The 21,061-nt window shown below is 50.5% G+C and overlaps 1 protein-coding gene across 3 annotated transcripts in view; it reads right to left on the minus strand.

The window, feature by feature from the left end:
- SMOC2 (SPARC related modular calcium binding 2) overlaps positions 1 to 21,061 on the minus strand; it is a 155,336-nt gene that overhangs the window by 63,772 nt on the left and 70,503 nt on the right. For 2 of the 3 annotated variants that reach the window (XM_026488007.3, XM_026488006.3), the window contains exons 6-7: positions 18,012 to 18,062; positions 16,587 to 16,661 (exon numbers count right to left, since the gene is read on the minus strand). In XM_026488007.3, coding sequence (XP_026343792.1) covers positions 16,587 to 16,661; positions 18,012 to 18,062 — 126 coding nt within the window. Of the gene's footprint in view, positions 1 to 16,586; positions 16,662 to 18,011; positions 18,096 to 21,061 lie in introns of all 3 variants that reach the window. The other variant, XM_026488005.4, reaches the window with a different exon arrangement.

The following is a 21,061-nucleotide window of genomic DNA, read 5'->3' on the forward strand; positions in this document are numbered from 1 at the left end:
TCTGTTGAAATAATTTCTGGGACTTGCGTAAAAAAAAAAAATCCTCTAGACTGCTGGAAGTATGGTCAAAAACCCTGGGGCCACCGCAGCCCACACGTGGAGAAGGGCTCCTTGATGATGAAGCCGGTGCAGAGACGGGGAGGGGGCAAGGGCCCCACAACCTGGAGGGGACCCCGAAGCCCCTTGAGCTGGAAACCAGGACATGCAGTGAATGGTGCAAAGTGTCTCCCTGTATGTCAGATATTTCAGCTGTGCTACAGGCGCCGCTGCTGAAACAGTGGAGACAAACACCCTCCCTCTGCCTCCCCAGCCTGACCACGCCAGCTGTAGTCCCCGTGCCAGCGGCGCGGGCGTCCCTCGCCCCCGCAGTGAGCCACCAACCACGCTGACATGACTCCAGGTGCTGCCCGTGCACACCAATGTCTACACAGCTCTGCTCCTAGCACCTGTAGCAAGGACAACAGGCGGCTCTGCAGTGAAGGAGTAAGGGGTCCAGCAGCCGTGCTGACGGGCGTGCAGAGCTCAGGAAACACGCGTGTCCTTCAGCCAGAGCTTCCAGGAATCCTCAGGAAGGCATCCCAAGCACATAATCACAAATGTGCAGACAATGGATTAAGAAATTTGTTCTTGGGGCACCTGGGTCGCTCAGTCAGTCAAGCATCTGTCTTCAGCTCAGGTCATGATCCCAGGGTCCTGTGATCGAGTCCCACGTGGGGCTCCCTGCTCAGTGGGGAGTCTGCTTCTCCCTCTGCCTCTCTCCCTGCTCATGCTCTTTCTCTCTCAAATAAATAAATAAAATCTTAAGGAAAAAAAAAGAAATTTGTTCCTTAAACAATTGTTAATAATGCCAAAATGCTACCATCATATAAGAGTCTGCTCTTAAGAAAGGGGTTCAGCAAACTGTCACATCCTACCACGGTGAGAAATACAGCCGTGCAGATAATTCAGGGGAGAACATGTCCCAAGTACTACCGTGCAAACCATCCCCTGGAGAACCTTATAAAGCCCCAATTCCTGGATCCGCAAGATGCAGATCAGCAGACCAGCCCGAGGCCCGCATCCCCCCACTCACTGCGGCCGCCGTGGCCGGACCCTAAGAAGCCCCATGGTGCAGCGACACGTGGCCGTGGAAAATGCTCGGTGTCACCTGCAAAGCTGGCTCACGGCACACGCAGATTAGGATACCGCACCCTCCAGTTATCGCTGGATCATGGCTTCACAAGTTATTTTGTTTTATTCTGCTTGTGTGCTAATATTTCCTATAATAAACTCTTGAATATTTGTACTAAGCAAGAAATGTTTTCAACTGCAAGTCTGAACGCAGGCCCAGACGCTCCCAGCAGAGCCCACTTGCAGGTGAAGTAAAGAGCAGCCCACGTGGGGTCTGACAACAACAGTGAGTGTCTACGGGGGCGTCTGCATCATGCCCTGAACTTCCCCAACCCCCCTTCAGAGACGCGCCTGAGTGGGGGTGAAGGTCCCTGCAATCACGATGCTCTCGGGAAAGATAAAGCATGAAGAGAGAAAAGGAGAAAGACTTCCAGAAGAATATACCCTGCCAAGAATAAGTAAATAAGGCAGAAATAAATGCAGGGAAGCATTAGAAATGTTCCCACCAAAAATAGCAGGGTTACATTTTCCATCTATGACAGAGTGTTTAAAATACTAAAATTACGTTATCTTCAATTATCTCCTCGCCTCAAATGTTCTTTTCAAATTCCTTCTGGAGTCCCATGGAGCCTTTCTGCCAGGTTTGCAAACACCCTACATGTCCTGATGGGAACGAGGCCCGTTGCAGGTGCCGTCCCACCTCACCCCACAGAACAGATTCCAGCACTGCTGCTCTGCCTCCAACACGGGCACGTTGCCACGGAGCAGAAGCACAGCCGACAGCCCACCGAGGACGCTGGGGAGAGTGGGCTTCCTTTTAGCAAAGACCACGACTGAACGAGTACAGCCAAGCTGCGAGTTGAGAGGGGCAGGAAGCACCCTGGGGGCCACCGGGACCCCTCAGGAGGGGTTCTTCACGTTGTTCAGAAGAGAGTGTGGCCAAGACTTGCATCTCCACATGTAACCTCCCCCATCCTTGCTTCTGAGACCTTCGCTCACCATCAGTCCCATTCCCAGCCAACCACTCATTTTTATGTCTCGGCGCCGTTCTAGAGGCCGGAAGCAAACGCCCACAAGCACGCCTACACTGAAGTGTGAAAAAGCAGCAGAGAACGCAGTGGAATTAGGGCAGTCTTTTCAACAAAGATGCCGGAACAACTAGACGTCCACAGGCAAGAAATGAACCTAGACACAAACCTTACACTCTTCACAAAAATTAACTCACTATGTGTCATAGACCTAATGTAAAAGGTAAAGCTATAAAATTTCTGGGAGATAGCACAGAGCAAGTCGAGACGACCTTGGGCTCAGTGAAGACTCTCTGGGTAAGACAGAGGTGTGAGCCGCGAAGGAGACGATGGATGGCCTGGACTGCGTCAAAACAGACGATGTCAGCTCTGCAAACAACACTGTCACCAGAATGAAAAGACGAGCCACAGACAGAAAATATTTGCAAAACATACATCTGACAAAAGCCTGTATCTAAAAGATGTAAAGACACTTGAAACCCAACAATAAGAAGACAACTTGAAAAATGGGCAAAAGCCCTGAACAGATATCCCACCGGAGGAGAGACCTGGACGTCGTGTGAGCACATGAAAAGATACTTGTTCTAAGTAATCCGCGGACAGGTGCCGAATCCCGCAATCCCACTTCCTACGTGTCTTTGTTGTAACAAGAGGTTATTTCGAAACGAAGCAATGGCTTTAGATGCACTATTTCAGCAATGAAGAGAACACATCATGATTGAAAAATGCTTAAAATTAAAAAAAAAATCTTGAGTTAATAAAAAACTCTCTTCCCAACCAAGCATTTTAGAGATTTTTTTTTTCTTTTTTGGGGGGGCGGTGTTGTTTGTTTGTTTTAAAAACCAACTTCTAAAATGAAGAAAATATCCTCCTTTCTCTTGTGGCAGAGTAACACAAAACATGAAAACAAACTTACTTCCAAGTTTCCAGAAACGAGAGAAAACACGCCTGCTGGCCAGGACGGGTCTCGGAAATCTCCCTTCCCAAGCTGAGTTCAAACAGTTGTGAGCAGCAGGACCGCGGCTTGAGAGCGCTCCTTCTCTTTCCAATCTCTGAAGTACTACTTGTGAATGAAGACTCTGTGCGTCACGAACCCTCTTCCCCGCGTCTCCCCCAACACACGCCCAGCAGGTGCTCCTACAGGTAGCACCCCGCACGCCCCGCGCGGCCTCGCTCTGCACTGGCCAGGTCGAGCACTGACGGTAAAGCTGGCAACCCCCTTCACACCTTCAGCCTCACTAGAAATGTCAGGTCTGAAACTAAGACTACACCCACAATTATTCAATGATTAAATCCACAAGTGTACAAAGTAAAGGCCAATTCCCTATTTCAAGGATCTGTGACAAAGTCTCTGATGCTGCATTTTATCCACAGCAGGTCTTCCTAAGAATTGCACAGAAATTGCGTGTGTCATCAACAGCTCACGCATCGAGGTCAGGCGTGGGGGCACAGGAGTGTTTGGAAAAAATCCCCGCCGGCTTAAGTGGAAAACGCATTTCGGTAGCTTCATAAAATATGTGAAGTTTTTTCTTAGTTTACATGGACTCTACTTGTCTGGTTTTCACAAAAATGGGAGGAATCACCAATTGAAAATAGTTACTTTATACAAAATATTTGTGGTGATGAAAGCAAAAGCTAGATTTGGGGAAAATTCTCAATTTTGTCTTCATCCAAAATTGAGACCCTGGGATCAACGTCGCTGGCACTCAAAGAGGACGCTTGTAGCGAGGTTACGAGGATGAACCGGTGTGGCTTCCGTGATAATCCCTCCTTCACCCACCGCAAAACCGTTCCCGCCGTAAAGGAACTTCTTCACGGAAAGACACGAGGCATCTAGGGGCCCAGAGAGAAGGATGAGAGGTGTGGCTGAGGACGCGCAACAGGGAGACGCTCCACGCTGGCTCCACGCTGAGCCTTTTTACCGACGGGTTTTGCTTTTGGTGCAAAACATGCAAATGCGAGTCGCAGCTGCAATAATTCCACATATTTTGGCCTGAACTGTGTCCCCCCCCCAATTCACACGTTGGAACTGCAACTGTTCCCTAATGTGACTGAGTTTAGAGAGAGGGTTTCTAATATCATCACCTTTTAAGGAGGTTTTGACTGAGGGTAAAGGAGGCCATGAGGGCGGGGCCCTGCCGTGACCTGGCTGGGCCTTCAAAGAAGAGGAAGGGACCCCACCAATGTGCACGCGCAGCGAAGAAGCCACACGAGCACCAGAGGGAGGGCGGCCATTGCGCACCAGGAGGGGGGCCTCGCGGGGAGCCCACGGCTGTGCCTGACTGCCAGCTCCAGGTCACTGTCGTTCACGCCGCCTGTCTGTTGTGCTTTGTTACGACAGCCTCGGAGACCAACACAGCGTGTTAACACCTGACTGCTGCACAAAGCCCGAGCACCCGTTCTCTACGAAGGTGAGCGACACGAAGGCCGAGCCCAGGGAAGTGTATTTGCTGGGGTCAGGGGGGCAGATCCATGTGCAACAGCAGGGAAATGTGAACGTAGGGTAAGTGTGTACCGTGCAAAACGTACGTGTTGTTTTCTTTCTTTTATAACATTTCCTCTTATGCTTCCCTTGTTCAGAGTTCCTGTTGGTATAACTTCTAACCGGATTCGCTTGCTTTAAAGAAGAAGGAGGAGGAGGAGAAGGGAGAGAAGAGAAGGAGGGGAGGAGGAGGCAGAGGGCAGCGGGAGGAGGAAGAGGAGGCGGTAGAAGGGAAGGAGGAGGAAGAAGTCGTTGACGGTGAAGGGCGGAAATTGTCCAGCGGGATTAACCTCAAGGTTCAGGTTAATCTCAGGTAAAGGAGGACGCGAGGGCACATCGGCACACGTGTGAGGCCCGCTGCTCCCGCGGCCAACATCGGGGCATGGGGTGCCTGCCCGGAGCCCCAAGGTGGCTGCAGCTTGCTCTCTCCCCCGGAAGGGGCCCAACTCCTACAGTTTCCTGCGGGCAGGACCAAAGCACAACCAACAAAAGAAAAGAAGACGAAGGCGACTTCATCACAAGTAGAAGCCCTCGTGATTCAAACAATCCCGTGGAGAAAGAAGTCACAGAATGTGATAAAATATTTGCAGATCAAGTATCTGACAAGAAACTTGAATCGAGAATACATAAAGAAGTCTAGCAACTCAGTGATAAAATAGCAAATAGCCAAATATTCAAAATGCACACAGGATTGACTACACGTTTGTCCAGGGGAGATACACAAGTGGCCACTAAGCCCAGCAAAGGGCCCATCGTTAGTTACTGTGGGAATGTGGTCAAAATTGTAACAGTCCAAGACCGCACACGTCCTCAGACGGCTGTGTTAAAAATGGAAAGTGGGAGAGGGTGAGGAGAAGCTGGGACCCTCCTGCGTTGCTGGCGAGGATCCAAATCGGTACGCTGACTCTGGCGGTTCCCAAAAACGTTCAACACGTAGTCACCGTATGGCCTGGCCATTCTGCTCGTAGCTAGGTGCCCGAGGGAAGGGAACGCTAGGTCCCACAACAGCACACATGAATATTCGGAGAACCCTGTTCATTCGCCAAGAAGTGGAAGCAACCCAGTGTCGCTCGGCTGATGAAGGAATGCACAAACGGATCGCTCGCGGCACGTTGTTCAGGCACAAACAGGGAGGCGCACACCTGCTACAGCTCGGGAAGCCTCGTGAACATCGCACCGAGGGAAGGACGCCAGTCTCGGGAGACCACGCACTGCATGACTCCACCCACGTGAATGCACTGAATGAGCACGTCTACACGGACGGAAGTGGGTTAATGCTACCCAGGGCCGGGGGTTGGCAAAGGGAATGACTGCTAGTGGATATGGCACTTGGGGTTTAGTCGGAATGATGAAAATGTTCTAAAATGAGGTGGTGGTGACAGCTGCACAAGTCAGACCACGCCGAAAACGTCCGCTTTGTCCCATTCGGAAGAAAGACGTGCCGGTAGAAAGAGTGCGGGGCTAGCAAGCTCTGTACTATTCGCCCAACACAAGTAATTGTGCAGAGCTAGGGAGGGGGAGGCCACTGACAAGACACAGTCGGATGAGGACAGCCGTGCACAGAATGCCGCCTCCGCTCTCCCTGTGGGCGAAGACAGGAAATCTAATCTCGTTTAACTGTGAGTCGTTTCCAAGAAGGCCCTCCACTGTTCACAAGCCGAATCGATTCTGATTTAGTCATTAATCTAACTGACGGGAAGACCATAGAAACAGAATCACGGTGATGTCTGGTCTGTTAAATTTCTATTCCTAAGCATGAAAAGCAAGGAGAGACGTTTCATCCAAGTTCATGCTGCAAACCACATCGGGATTCCAGCAAGCCATGAATTTCACTGCAACCAGCAAACTTTCCTTGGGGAGTCTGTTATTTGTCCCGTCCTTACAATTTCTAGCACTTGAATTCTCAACATGGGCCTCTAGTAACTTTACAATGAACACACACACGGGATTCTCAGAGAGAGTCCTCTTGTTATTTGCAAAGTCTGAGACTGACCTGAGACGTGAAGCACTGGGAACGACGTCCTCCCTGGGGACTGGCTCACACGGATGGCCCCAACTGGCTGGCGGGGCTTTCACACCCATGGTCTGACTCCTGCCTGTTGGTCTCCACACTACACTTTGAAGATGAGATGCTGACACCCAGAGAGAGAAGAGCTGACGAGGGTCACACAGAGGGAACCCCAAACCAGCCCCAGTCAGTTGATGACCTCAGGTCATCACAGAGGCCTTGGAAGCTGAGATTCTGCTGGAAGAAAGGCTGCAGCTAACTCACGGCCGCCCAGAGAAGTCACACCCAAAACTGCTCTGTTTGCTGTGTTTCCACACATGCTGCGCGTGTGCATGGCACCCCAAAGCCCCCTCGTGGCTCATGGTGCCCCTACCTCTCTCCTCTACTCACCTGGTGTGTCCTTTACCACGTAAATGGCGGGGAAGGCGCAGCTCTGCTTTCAGTTTCCAGAGTGAAGACACTGTCACCTTCCTGGTCCTCACACCTGTGGCCCATCCACGGGCCTGACAACTGCTTCTGCCCAGTGCTACTTCCCATCACGTCACTCCTGCAGCCGGCCCCTCCCCAGAGTCCAGGCCTGCACCCCGTCAAGAGCTCACAGCGGAGGCAGCCTGGCCAGGCATCCGGTCTGCTCTCTAACACAGAGACAACGTCCACAGAATGGGACTAAAGTCATTTCATGGAGAGCCCACCGGCTTCGGAAGCGACCACGCCTGTCTGATCCGCAATGCGGTGGTAAGACATCTGGAACCCCAAATCTGGGCTAAATCCAAGCCTCTGCCATTTAGAATACTTTGAAAATGCACTTCCCTGGGAGACACGAATTAGATTATATTATCCATTGAAACACGTGGCACTTTGCTGGATGGATGATAAGCTTTCCGTAAATCGCTGCTCTGGTTCTATTTAATACCAGACCACGTCAATTCACCAGAGAAGCAGATGCACACGTTCACGTGGTGAGAGCACGAAGCCTGCATGAGCACACAGCCGGCACGTGTTTTCAAGCAGCTTGGGTGTGACGTGCTTGCTCTCGTGACTGTTTCCTGCACTCACAGCGAAATGCTGCATCCCTGTTATTTAACCACAGTTTGAATACTGAAATCTAAGAATTACACATGATTGAAATTAACACTCCCCTTTACAATTAGGAAAATTGAATAAATTCAGTTATGCAAACTTTTGGGTGGATTAATTAATATTTTTTAAAATATACTCTTACAGTCGACATTTAGAAGAAGTTACTAGATTTATTTTAATACTTAAATCTCTGCAAATAACCAAGATTTTTTTTTAAAGATTTTATTTATTTATTCGACAGAGATAGAGACAGCCAGCGACAGAGGGAACACAAGCAGGGGGAGTGGGAGAGGAAGAAGCAGGCTCCCAGCAGAGGAGCCTGATGTGGGGCTCGATCCCAGAACGCTGGGATCACGCCCTGAGCCGAAGGCAGATGCTTAACCGCTGTGCCACCCAGGCGCCCCTATTTATTTATTCGACAGAGATAGAGACAGCCAGCGAGAGAGGGAACACAAGCAGGGGGAGTGGGAGAGGAAGAAGCAGGCGCATAGTGGAAGAGCCTGATGTGGGGCTCGATCCCATAACGCCAGGATCACGCCCTGAGCCGAAGGCAGACGCTTAACCGCTGTGCCACCCAGGCGCCCCATGATTTTATCACTTAAGAATCTAGTTGGTATCTTGATGCTTTTGCAATCCTATGTTTGAAAAACAGAATAAAAAGGAAAATAGGGGACGAATACTTTAAAACTTAAGAACGAAGAAAGAAAACATAATGGGTATTACTTTTCCTGAGAGACGGCAATTTACCATGATTTAAAGCAGAATCAAAAGATAATTATCTTCTGGCACTAATTTTAATATGTGCAATAAAACAAAAATTATCAACTCTGAAGAAAGCAGGAGAATGTTTCCACTGAGGGGGTCCCATAAAACCGTGGGACATCGTGGGCTTCACGGACATCCCGTGGATATAAAACAGAGCTGTTTTTAAGAGTTCAGGGAGGAGGAAACATTTTTCTCCCGAGTAGGAGGAGGACGTCAGAAAGGACGAAATGGGCCCCACGTTTCCTCCCGCCCACATGCACAACTTGAAAAGACCAGTGAAACCAGAGGCTTCTCAAGGCTGGGCCCATCCAGCCCCAGGCTGCGTCTCCCCTGGGGGTCTCCGAAGGGCCATCTCCGCGGCCCAACACTCAGCTTTCGGAAGAGCCACAGGCAGAGAGAGAACAGACATATTGCACCGCCAACTTCAGTGTGCAACAGTGACAGGACGCCAAGTGCCACGGAGTCTGCCCCACAAACCTGCCCTCTGAGCCACTGGAAGAGCCTGCCGGCGCCCCAAGGGCCACGGCCTGGGCCAGTGCCACACAGACCGGCCCCCAGGGTTGGACGGTGCCCTGGGTCGACGCCCTGTCTCGCAGCCAGCAGGGACGCCCCACCAGGGCCAAGCGGGCCGCTGTGACCCGGGCCAGGAGAGGAGAGCTCAGCCATTCAGGACCCACACGGATGCTCACAGCTCCAGGGTCCAGGCTGCTGCTGCGCTCAGGGCCGTGGCCAACAACACTGTGTCTCCCACAGGGGGGAACATCCACGGAGGGCGCTCTTCAATCCACCAGTAGTCCCAGGTCGTTAAAGGCAGCAGCCAGAAAGGTCACCCTACTGCCCCAACACAGAGAAAGGTCACGAAGTCTCACCGTTCCCCAGAGCAGAGCAGTGGGCACACCGCTGATGCTGGACCCACACCCTCCAACAGACCGTCTGGACATGGTCCACTGCGGGCCTGAATCCTACGGCACCGCGTTTCACACCAGGAACAAGTCAGTGTCCTCATGGGAGAAGGACTTAACTGGAACGTGGGGTCCCCAAGCAAATGGCAGCCTGGTTCCCTTGGTCTTCCCTGAGAGGGCAACCGCGTCACTTGACCAGCGGTGCAGAGTTCACCCCCACCCCCTATACCATGCCCGCACTTGACATCTGGGCCACCCCCCCCCCCCGGCCTGCTGGGAGGAGCTCACCGAATTTTGGAGAGCAACCTGCTTCACTCAGAGTCGGCTGATTTAAATGTTCGTCTACAAAACACCATCTCAGAAATACCTAGTGTGAGGCCAGGCAGCCGGGCTCCGCGTCAGTCAGAAGCTGCTGGGCCTTGGGGATTGGGAGATTTGGGGGTGAGGCTGGGCTCTGCACTCAGACAGGCATGGGGTCGCATGGAGATGGCTGGTGAGGCCTCCGTCTGCACGAATTCTGTCCTGAGACGCTAGCGTGATGGACCCACAGGGACCTCTTCGTGTGCCCGAGATGGGGATGGGGGAGTTGGCCGTGACGGGGGAGCGTGAGCTCTGGGGCCCGCATGTCCTCCTGGTGGCCCCCAGCTCGGGAGCACTAGACTGGACCAGCCTGGCGGGCACAGAGCTCAGGCTGGGTTTCCTGACACGTTTAACAGCTCCCAGCACATAATTCTTTTCTCTCCAACTTGCAGAACCATTAGCCACCTGGTGTCTGTCTCCCTGGCCAGTGATTACAAGTACCCTGGAGGCCTGAAGGACAGAGGCTCTGCAGGCCGGGCAGAGGGCAGGAGCTGAGGCAGGAGGGCTGGGACGCCGGCTGGAGCCTGCATCCACATCACTGTGCAGACAACTCACGCCACCAAGTCCGTCTCTGTCCTCCTCTGGGCTCTGCTTTCGCTTTGTTCCCCGCTGACCGTGTGGTGATGGAGCCCAGTGGAGCCCCTGCCCAGGGGAGTGCGTACCCACTGAGCCACGGAGCCGACTCAGGGCAGAGGCAACAGAGCCCAGGCCCAGGTGGACGAGTGCAGAATCCACCTGCGGGCCCCAAAATGACAACTCAGAGAAGTAGGTGCCAGGTCTCCCACTGGGCAGAATGCCCTCAGGGCGACCCGTTGCAGACAGCAGACCCCGGAGTCACACCGAGCAGACCGGTGGCTTCCCCACTGCAGCTGCAGGTCCTGCTCTCACTCTGACCCTCACGGGGCTGGAGCCACAGCTCGCAGCCAGGAGCTGACTTCCTCCCTCCTCGAGCGAGGCAAGGTGAGCGCGAGCCACAGCCCAGACCCTACCTTCCCTCCAGAGGCTGACAGCCAGAGCCCAGCAGGATGCGGTCCGCGAGGGGGTCCTCCCCTCCTCTCAGCTCCTGGACCCTCTGTGTGACGGCCCCCGACACTGGCACCCCAGGTACAGATGCTGCCCTCGGCCTCCTGCGTCTCTCAGTTCCCGGGTCCCCCCTCGCCCCTCTCTGCTTCCCCAGGAAACTCTGGCCCCGAGCCTGGGAATCGTCAGGCCTGCAGTGAGGCCTGGGCAGCCAGCTCCTGCTGGAGGTGAGGAGCTTGACGTGCTGGAGCCGCGTCCCACCGCGGCAGGATCCGCGGACACAACCCTCTAGGTTTTCAAGCTAAAAACCGTCTGCGGCCTCGGTGTAGCGCCCCCTGGGGACAGGGTGCTGTGCAGTCCCCAGAGTCACGACCACCCTCGTGCCCCGCACAGGCCCACTCCCCTCTCAGCCCCAGACAGGACGTGCCCCAGCTGCCCTGGCCTGTTCCGAGGGCCAAGCAGCGCGGGGCAGGAGGGCACGCGAGGGCCTCGCGCACAGCTCCCTGCTACTGCCATCGCGCTCAGAGGAGGGAAGAGCCAGTGTGAGGTGCTCAGCGGGTGTCTGCTGACTCCCCCAAGCCTCCAGCGCATGACACTCACCCACAGGGCCCTTTCCTGGCCATTCCGTTCGGCAGCAGGAGGGGGTCGCTCAGGTGTCATGGAGCCAAATATGACATCGGGGGGAGGGAGGTCATGGTCGCTCATCTCCGGGGCTGATGAAGAGAAGCCTTCGAGAAGCCACTTCTTCACGGCACTAACATTTCACTTACTTAGGTGAAAATACTTTCAGAAAAAGACCTGAGGTACATATCTAAAATTCACACCAACGTTAAAGCAAGAAAGTCTACGCGAGAGCAAAGAGGGACGTGGCCCGGTCACCCCGTCTCCACCAGACCGAGCCTGTCCCGAAGGGGCCGCACGTGCACGCGCCGCTACCTGAGCTAGAACACGAGGCTGCAGACGCTGACGACCCCAGCTGTGACCTCGTCACCCCGGCTGTGATGCCGCTGGGTGACCAGGGTGTCGGAGGGCTCAGGGGAGGTTCACGAATCCGCTCACACACACACAAAGTACCAAATTATTGTTAAAAACTACAAGGAACCCAGGGCTCGGGAGGCAGGGGCGATCCAGGGCCAGCAGCACCGTGTGTCCATAGAGGAATGCGGACTGAGGGGGACCAGAGCGCAGCGTGAGGGAAGGTCAGGGTCCCGAGGACCAACGGGCACAGCTGAGGTACAGTCACGGGCAGGGCTGACTGATGGGACCGCACAGCCCTCCCCCCGTCCAGGTGTCACTACACACCTGCCCTCACCTCAACCTCGTGGGGCCTTCGTCCTCTCAGTAAGCCTCGCAGATTACTAGAACATTCCAAGTGAAGACGCTTACGTCTATGCAATTGGCTTCTTCTCAGTGGACAGCACATTTAAAAAAATACATATCCACCTGTTCTGCCTTGGAGAGAATTACTTGTCTGTCCTGAGGTCCATTTCTTTGAAAATTGCATTAAATGGGTTGAATAAGGCCATCTCTGTGGTTTCTTTAGCCATAAGATGCCATAATTCCATTAAAGCCCACCCGTTGGGCGAGGCATTTCCAAGAGGTTGGCTTCTCCATGAAACGTACTCAGTAATTTGAAGAAATCACAGAAATAGCACTAAATCTCTCCATTTTTCTGAGATTCAGAATTGTGCTTTTCCTTTTCCTGTAATTCATAAAATAAGGGGGGTGCGCTACGGGGCACGGGCGGTCCCTACTCTCTGCACAACTGCAGAGTCTGCGGCTTCCGAATCGACCCGTTTTACTCTGCTCCTGGGACGCCTGCGCTGTCCGATCAGGACTGCCACCAACACCGACTTCTGTCCTCTAGCACGAGGGTGTATTTGGAGAGGGTTCTTCTTCAGAAGCCATCTCTTACTCCTTTCACATTCTACGAGTGAACTTCACATAATTTAAAGACCGTGTGTAATAAAACCTCGTATCTGGCAACATTTTGTGGTCAACTTTTACATCTTATTGGTTAGAAATAAAATAATATGATAAGATGATACAAGAAAGTAGTCGACACTCTCAGTTTTATACTGAGAGGGAAAACTGAATCATACATTCTTAACTAAAACATGATTTTAGCTTTTACTCACTGTTGTGTAATGATTCACGTAATAGGAGTGACGCTCTTCTCGCTAAATGAATCACCAAGAGGCTATTTCATTTATATTTATATTAAATTTTAATTAATAAAAGTGCAGCAGTCAAACTGTACTTAATTCTCTTTTCTATTATCTGTTTTGTTGTGGTGGTGGTTTGCTTCATTTAGTTTGATTTAGGAAAAAAAAGCAATGATACCATCAAAGAGCCAATGGACATATGATGGTAAAAGTCTTTACTAATTTAATCAACACTTATCGAGTACCTACTATGTGTAAATTTTCATAGACAAGAGTACTCCATTTCCCTCTGCAGGAAAGGTCCCTCCTCACGAGCTCCTTCACCGAATGCCCCAAAGCGTACCGACCACAGGCACACTCATTATGCATGGCGATGGTACTCTATGTATTTAGTAGCAAGAGTAATATTCTATTATTTTAGTACAAACTCCCCGGGCAAAAATAGAGGGACTTTTAACTGATAGAGAAACATCAGAGCAGAAGAGAAATGCATTCCCAGTCTGGCCTCTTCCATGAAAGAGCATAAAAGTGCAAGGATAAACAGCTATTTAAGAAATGTATATACAGAGGGGCGCCTGGGTGGCACAGCGGATAGGCGTCTGCCTTCGGCTCAGGGCATGATCCCGGCATTCTGGGATCGAGCCCCACATCAGGCTCCTCCGCTATGAGCCTGCTTCTTCCTCTCCCACTCCCCCTGCTTGTGTTCCCTCTCTCGCTGGCTGTCTCTCTCTCTGTCAAATAAATAAATAAAATCTTTAAAAAAAAAAAAAGAAATGTATATACAGAATAATAAATCACAAATTATTTGTGCTTTGTTAATTATATGTGCATGCTTCTATCAGAGAAGATCATTAGTAAAAGTATCTTTTAAAAATAAAAATTAGGGGTGCCTGGATGGCTGTCGGTTAAGCATCCGCTTTCGATTTCAGCTTGGGTCATGGTCTCAGGATCCTGGGATAGAGCCCTGCTTCAGTCTCTGTGCTGGGCATCGAGCCTGCCTGAGATTCCCTCTCCCTCTCCTTTTGTCCTTCCCCCACCTCTCTTAAAATAAAAAAAAAAAATTAAATTAAAGAAATAAAAAATAAAATAAAAAAATTAAAATTAAATATGAATGAAGCTTGTCTTACATTTGAAACCCACTGACAGCCGCGGTTGTGCGCAAGCCCTCTGGTTGGGTGCTGTTTCATCGTTACACTTAATCAATGGAATCATTGTTATACGTAATCAGTGAAATCAATCAATACACTTTAATACCGTAAAACACCAATTCGATGGGACTTTCTTCAGACGCTCAGAAAGGACGTGCATCGGGACAACCACAGAATCCAGTAATTTCGTGCCCCGCGTCCATAAACCAACTGAACGTAACCTTTTTGTGTTCTGCTCATTGAGGCTGATTTAAGTCAAATTATAGTATAGGGTGACTTAGGTAAACTGGCATTTCCCGAAACATCATTTTCAGCCCCTCCACAGCGAGAGCCTAGCCTGCCGCTGTCACCTGAAAATCCGGTGAGAGCTCGTGAAGAGTGAAACCTAGAGCACGCTTGCTCCGTGAGCGCACATGCCCTGTACTCTGTCGAAACCTGAAATCATGTCCTCTGACAATTCAAACTGCTTTTACAGAAAAAGGCACGTTTCTAGGGACATTGTTCAGAATAATTTTATATGTGTTCCTCAAGTAAAGCTCAGGACTGTCTCACTGCGTCAAGATCCACGGAACCATCGTGGTGTTCTCCTCGTTCCCTCGCACTAATCCAAGCTACAGGGCAAATCTAATGAGATCACTTTTGGAATCAGGGTGACAACACTGAACAAAACCAACTTCCCATTCCTCAAGTTCGTAAGAGAAGTACGCGTGTTGATATATTCATACAGTTTCCCAATCACTTCTGAGAAGAAAAAATTTCGAATTCTAGAAATATGATTCCCAAAGATACAGACGTAGTGAAGAGAAGGGCCATATGCACCCCAACGTTCATAGCAGCAATGTCCACAATAGCTAAATCGTGGAAGGAGCCGAGATGCCCTGCAACAGATGACTGGATTAAGAAGTTGTGGTCCATATATACAACGGAATATTACTCAGCTATCAGAAAGAACGAGTTCTCAACATTTGCTACAACATGGACGGCACTGGAGGAGATAATGCTAAGTGAAATAAGTCAAGCAGAGAAAGACAATTATCATACGGTTTCTCTCATCTACGGGACATAAGAACTAGGAAGATTGGTAGGAGAAGAAAGGGATAAAGAAAGGGGGTAATCAGAAGGGGGAATGAAGCATGAGAGACTATGGACTCTGAGAAACAAACTGAGGGCTTCAGAGGGGAGGGGGGTGGGGGAATGGGATAGGCTGGTGATGGGTAGTAAAGAGGGCACGTATTGCATGGAGCACTGGGTGTTATACGCAAGTAATGAATCATGGAACATTGCACCAAAAACTAAGGATGTACTGTATGGTGAATAACATAATAAAAAATTTAAAATATGTATATACTTCAGATTTCCCTGCCATTTGTACACATGTATCTGATGGTCAGACCTTCGGATCTTCCCTCTCTCAGCTCAGCCGGGCGGAAGCTGCAGCCGGGAGGGGTGCGGGTGGCGTCCTGTGCAGTAGCGACGTAGCTGAGCGTTACACTGCAGGGCTGGAGGCAGGGATAGGGACATGTCGGGCAGAAGCCGCACAAGAACACATCAGACCTGTTCCACCCCTACCCTCCCACTGCGCCTTCGCGGCTCATTCTTCATGTTGCCTTCTGCGTGGTGAGCCAGTGACCCAGCAGGTCTTCCAGGTGGCTGCAAAATCCCGAGACTCGGGGCTTCCCATCAGGAGGCTTTCTTGGGGTGTGCATAGGGCGCAGGTGGGGAAGAGAAGCAAACTATTCCTAGTACCCTGAACTTTGAGAAACCTTTTGATTTTTTGCTTTGTTTTGTTCGTAAATGGGCATTGAAACCCGTTAGAAAGGAAAACATGTAACCTCCAGTAGCCGAGCTGTGGTTCTAAGGCTGCTTTTGTGAACACTCATGGCTTTCACCTGAGGCCGATCACAGTACATTCCCGTTATTACAGAGCCTGTGGTCCCTCGGCAGCTGGGTACTTTAAACCAGGAAGGACACTTTCTTTCAATAGGTATTTATACAAAAAAATCACTTGAAAAGGCCAGAGGGAACACACACAATCCACAGAGCGAGCGCAGAGATCACAGAACAAGTCCACTTCCGCGAAACCGCAAAAGTCGCGAACCAGCAGGAGGCAACGTGTCACCTCTCCACAGGTCAAAACAGTCAGCTTTAAAATGTAAAACTCTGTCAAACACTCCTGCAACCCACATAGTTTTGAGGACTTTGAACTAAATTAGCCAAGTGTTCGGACATCTCTGAAATTGGGTCAAAAACAAACACTTATTGTCTAATACTTCTATTTTTATACCTGAAGCTATCATTTGCTTGACATTTTCAGAGAACCCTTTTAAAGAACTTAGAAAATTTAATAAAAACATCAAAATCTGAACTACATTTTGGTGGTCAAGTCACAAGAATTACTTGTATGAGTCATCAAAAACTGAGGAAAAAGATGGATTACATGCTTAACTTCCAGAAAACAAAACCACTTCCTATGTCTATTAAAGCAGTCCTCACAAAGTGACATTGGGCCCCTTTTTACCTGAATTCTTATTGGTTTTGTTCTGCCGACTTTTAACTTGTTCAGTCCAAAGCGTGGGGTAACGTGATGCGATATCTAATAAACCAAAAGAAAATGATAATTATTTTTAATGCATCATGAAAACACAGTCTCTCAGTTAAAGATCGCAGTAGGTAGCCTAAATGCCAAAAAGTCAGTGTGCTCAATAAATCCATATTGCACATTTTTAAAGAAATCATTAAAATGATTATGTGCGTGAGACGAAAGGAAAGAATAATATACATTTTCAAAAGTTGAGCACACGCTTTTGTTTCCCCGTTCTTCATCCAGAAGTGTAAATACAAGATATCTGGATCCAGACTAGCTCCACTGAAAAGAAGTGGGGATCAGGGAAAAGCCCCGACAGAAACACAGCCGCGTGTGGTGAAGATGGGATTCGTGCAACACGCAAGGTTTTGCTCAGGAAAGATTCAGTACAAACTACTACGTGGAAGACGTAATTTTGCGTAACTCATTTCAGGAACACATCCTTTTCTGCAGTACTGTTGACCAAACCCCTGAGAGTTTGCCGTGCGCATCAAGCCGCAGGCCCGCGAACCGTGGCAGCGCCACCCTTCGGCCCGTGACCTCAGACCCGTGACGTCAGTGTTCTCGTCTGCGAAGCGGCATCTGAGGACTCTGGGAGCTAACGATACCGTGTTGCACTTGGCGCCACGCAGACGTGAGCCGTTCATTCCCGCTCTCTGCAGAGCGCCGTTTAACCCCACCTTCCACTCTCTGACGTATTTACCATGTGCTCTCCTTACACTTTGTCTGCAAGCCCTCGTTCCTTTCCACCTGAGACTCTGTGACCCGTTGGCGAATACCGAAGACAATTTATGAAAGGGAAAATAGGAAATCCATCCTTGCCATGACTACAAAGCTCAAAAACCCTTAGAAACACTCGCACACACGTGACCTCACAAATCTCGTCTCACGCACCACATTGTGGTGAACACATGATGTGAAAGATATGATACATGAACAGGGAACAGGACATACGTGTTTACGCCCTTTGAAATAGTTTATGTCATCCAAATTATGCAATTTCCACTCATTAATTTTGATTCAAAAAAAGATCTTTGGGTTGTGCTATATGAAAGTACCACGGCAGCATTCACGAGCCTGCTCCAAAGCCACCAGGAAAGACGGCAGGAGCCTCATAAAGTTGCAAGTGGCCAGATCCAGTCCACTTTGAGTGGACTCCCAGCAGCGTGACTGTCCCGACTTCCCAGGCCCATGACTGCCCCAGAGCACACCCGCCATCCTCCACGAGCAGGACCCTGTTGTATCTGGGGCTCACGTCTGCTGTCCTCGCCCATGACTGCGCCAGGGCATTTCCACCGCCCTCCCCCATGGGCATCCACCGCCCTCCCCCAGCCAGACCCTGCTGTATCCGGGGCTCACCTTCTTCATCTCCTTGAGGTTGAGTCTCCAACGCTGGAGCTGTGGCATCATCTGAATTCAGAACGGAAAAGATTTGCAAGGAGACTACAATTATGAGAGTAAGTTCAGTAAGTGTGCATACAGGATGGAAGCTGAGGGCTTGCATACACCCCACACATCAACCAAAACCACCACCCCAGGTGCACAGGGAAGCGGAGCCAGGCAGGGGCTCCCCTGAAACCGCACAAGGCCCCTGGTGAGCTGCCACGTCAAGTGTGTGCAGGCTGGAAACCGGGCCCCTGAGGGAAGTGCTGGGTGGGATGCCAGTCCCTGGGAGCCAGAGCAGCTCGGGACAGGAGAGGAAGAGACGGAAATAACATAAGCCAGGGAACACAGCCGTGGAAAGGGGACTCACATCAGCAGAGTCAGCGAGTTGGGGTGACTAAAGACACAGAGATGGGCTGGGGTGGGCTGGGGAAGCCAGATATGCTTGCTCTGCACACCCCCCCCGTTTTCCCGAGTACAAGGCAGGGATCAAAGAATCATGACTGACTTGCTGCCCTGTGCACCCCTGCACCATCAGCCCTTCCCTCACCCCTGCGGGAGCTGGGGAAGAAATTTGTAGAGGGACCAGTATCAACGTCACAGAGAGGGGGACGGGTGTGGGTTACAGAATCACTCTATGGAGGCAAAGATCCCAGTGGATAATCTTTATTCAGTCAGTAGAAAAACAGACTGGGGGTTCCCTGGTAGAGCACAAGGTTCTAGAGAGTTCTGAGACATAGCAGGAAGACATGGAGAATGAGCTGCTGGAAGTCTGCTCTGGAAGAGCGGGGCCCCTGCCCGGGCTGCGGTCACAAGGCATTTTGTGGGGCTCCCAAGAGCCAGCCTGGTGCTTTCCACTCAAGCTTGCTCATGTGATTTCGTTATATAATAATTTCAGGATTAAAATACAATAAACAGTGGGAGAGATAAGGACCAGCCACAAGGCTTATCTGTGATTCATGACTTTCCCAGATGTCTGAAGAATAAAAATGAAGTTTCTCATAAATTCTTTTTGGGGGAAAACCAAAAAGACTTTTTTTAAAGCTTTAACATGGAACAGTCTTTTGAAAAAAGAGCTTGCTTTCTGTCAGAACACAGACAAAATGTAATGTTGCCCATTTGAGAAACCCAAGTTCTAACACTGATAGTAACTGTAAACCCTTACGTTTTGTAATCTCCTTCCAGAAAACTAAAATTAAATGGGGGACATATCTACAGTATAGTTAACATATTCAGAAGTCCTTTCCAATGACATCAATCAAGCACATTATTAATGTTGTACATTTTTACTGAGGCCTAGGCAGGTCACCACTGTGGGGCCCCCAGCCTGTTCCCAAAATCACTGGGTCTGAGCCAGCCTGAAAACTCAGCCCAGCTCACTCACCCCAGGTGAGGCTTGGAGCACCATGGGGAGGACGATGGTGATGCTCCAGGGGCCCTCGTGTTTCCTGGCCCTGGCCCTCCCCCTGCCATCAGCATGACCCCCCTCCACCACTGTCCACGCTCAGGGCCCTCGTGGAGCTCTGTTCCGGTGTAACAAACGCACCAGCACCTACTGAACTCAGCCTCGAGAAAATGAAACAAAACCATGGAGAGCTGTGTGCTTTCTGTTTTCCCTACTAGAGTTTGCAAAGGCCTCATTTTTATCCATAAGCCAACTGTGTGGCTTAATTTCAGGCATTTTCTCTGTTGTGTGCATGTCTGAAGATCAAGAGCCTTCAGCAGAAGGAACATACTCCTGCCTTAAGCTAATTTCTGGGCCCACATACCAATTCCCCAGGGATTTTTTAAGCTTCTATAGCGGGTTCAGCAATGTGCTGCAAGGCCTGCGTCAGGAAACCGCTTCTGAAGTAGTGTTTCATTTTGTCACCTCCGCCCCTTGGGCATCTGATTGATGTTTGTAATCATAAATCTTGTCCCTTCCTCCTCTCTAGAAAATACTGACATGCCCACCCTGGGACCTTACCCAAATCCAAGCTGTTCATCTAACGTTCTTTTCCAAACGTAAACCCTCACTCCAGCCAGCATTCTGACTCTGCCTGCCACTGTCTTTCCCCTAGAAAATGGGCTATTTTCCCCAATTATGAGGTTATTCTGTCCTACATCATACCCATCCCCATGTCCAAACCCTCTGTGCCCACCCATCACCTCCCCTTTCATGAGACAGCTCTGCCCACACTCCCACCAAGCCCCCCTCACACACCATCCTCACAGGCTAACAGTCCCAGGTGCCTATCCCTGTGTTTATCTTCATAACACAAAGGGACTCCACCGTCTTCCTAGGAGAGGGACGGTACCCGCCATAGCCTCAATGCACCTTACGGGAATGGACTTGAATGAAACTCAGGTCTACTTGGCTTTATATCACTTTTCCTTATTACTGGGTCAGATACTATAACCTACATCAGAAAAAAAAGAATTGCCTAAAATTTTGGTACTAGAAATTTTTTTGTCTTGAAAACAACTTCTGACTTTAAAGGTCGATATAAGATACAGACAGAAAACACATCCCTGGGTCTACAGGATGATGGCTGCGGGAAGGGCAAAGAGAAAAGACTGGACTCATGGAAGGTCATGGTGGGTGCACCGCAGCCTGCGTGAGAGGAACCAGGTGCTACGGAGTGGTTCCAAAAGCAAACAGCTAGCTGCTCGGCCTGGCTCTTGTTGGCCCGTCCCAGAGGGTGTGGCCGTCACAGGCAGGAAAGAGTAACCCTCTTTCTCAGGAGGAAGCATGCGACATCTTTCTCAACGACCCTCCGTGATTGCTATCCTCCACAAGTACAAGTGAACTCAACAGCAACCTGGAGCCCTCCCCGCAGGTATGGACTCGGGAGGCACCTGCCAGCATCGACAGGGGTACCGGCACAAGCCGTGCCTGAGAGGCCCTCACATGGGTGTACGGGGGCTACCTGCCCAGCACCTGCAGGCCCCTGGCCATCCAAACGGGCAAATACATGGGTGTCGAAGGAATAACTGATTAACTGTGTCAGCTTTCCCTGTCAGGTAGTCTACATTCAAATTTGGAC

This window comes from Ursus arctos, unplaced genomic scaffold (assembly GCF_023065955.2).
Source record: "Ursus arctos isolate Adak ecotype North America unplaced genomic scaffold, UrsArc2.0 scaffold_13, whole genome shotgun sequence".
In the NCBI taxonomy this organism is placed as follows: Eukaryota; Metazoa; Chordata; class Mammalia; order Carnivora; family Ursidae; genus Ursus; species Ursus arctos.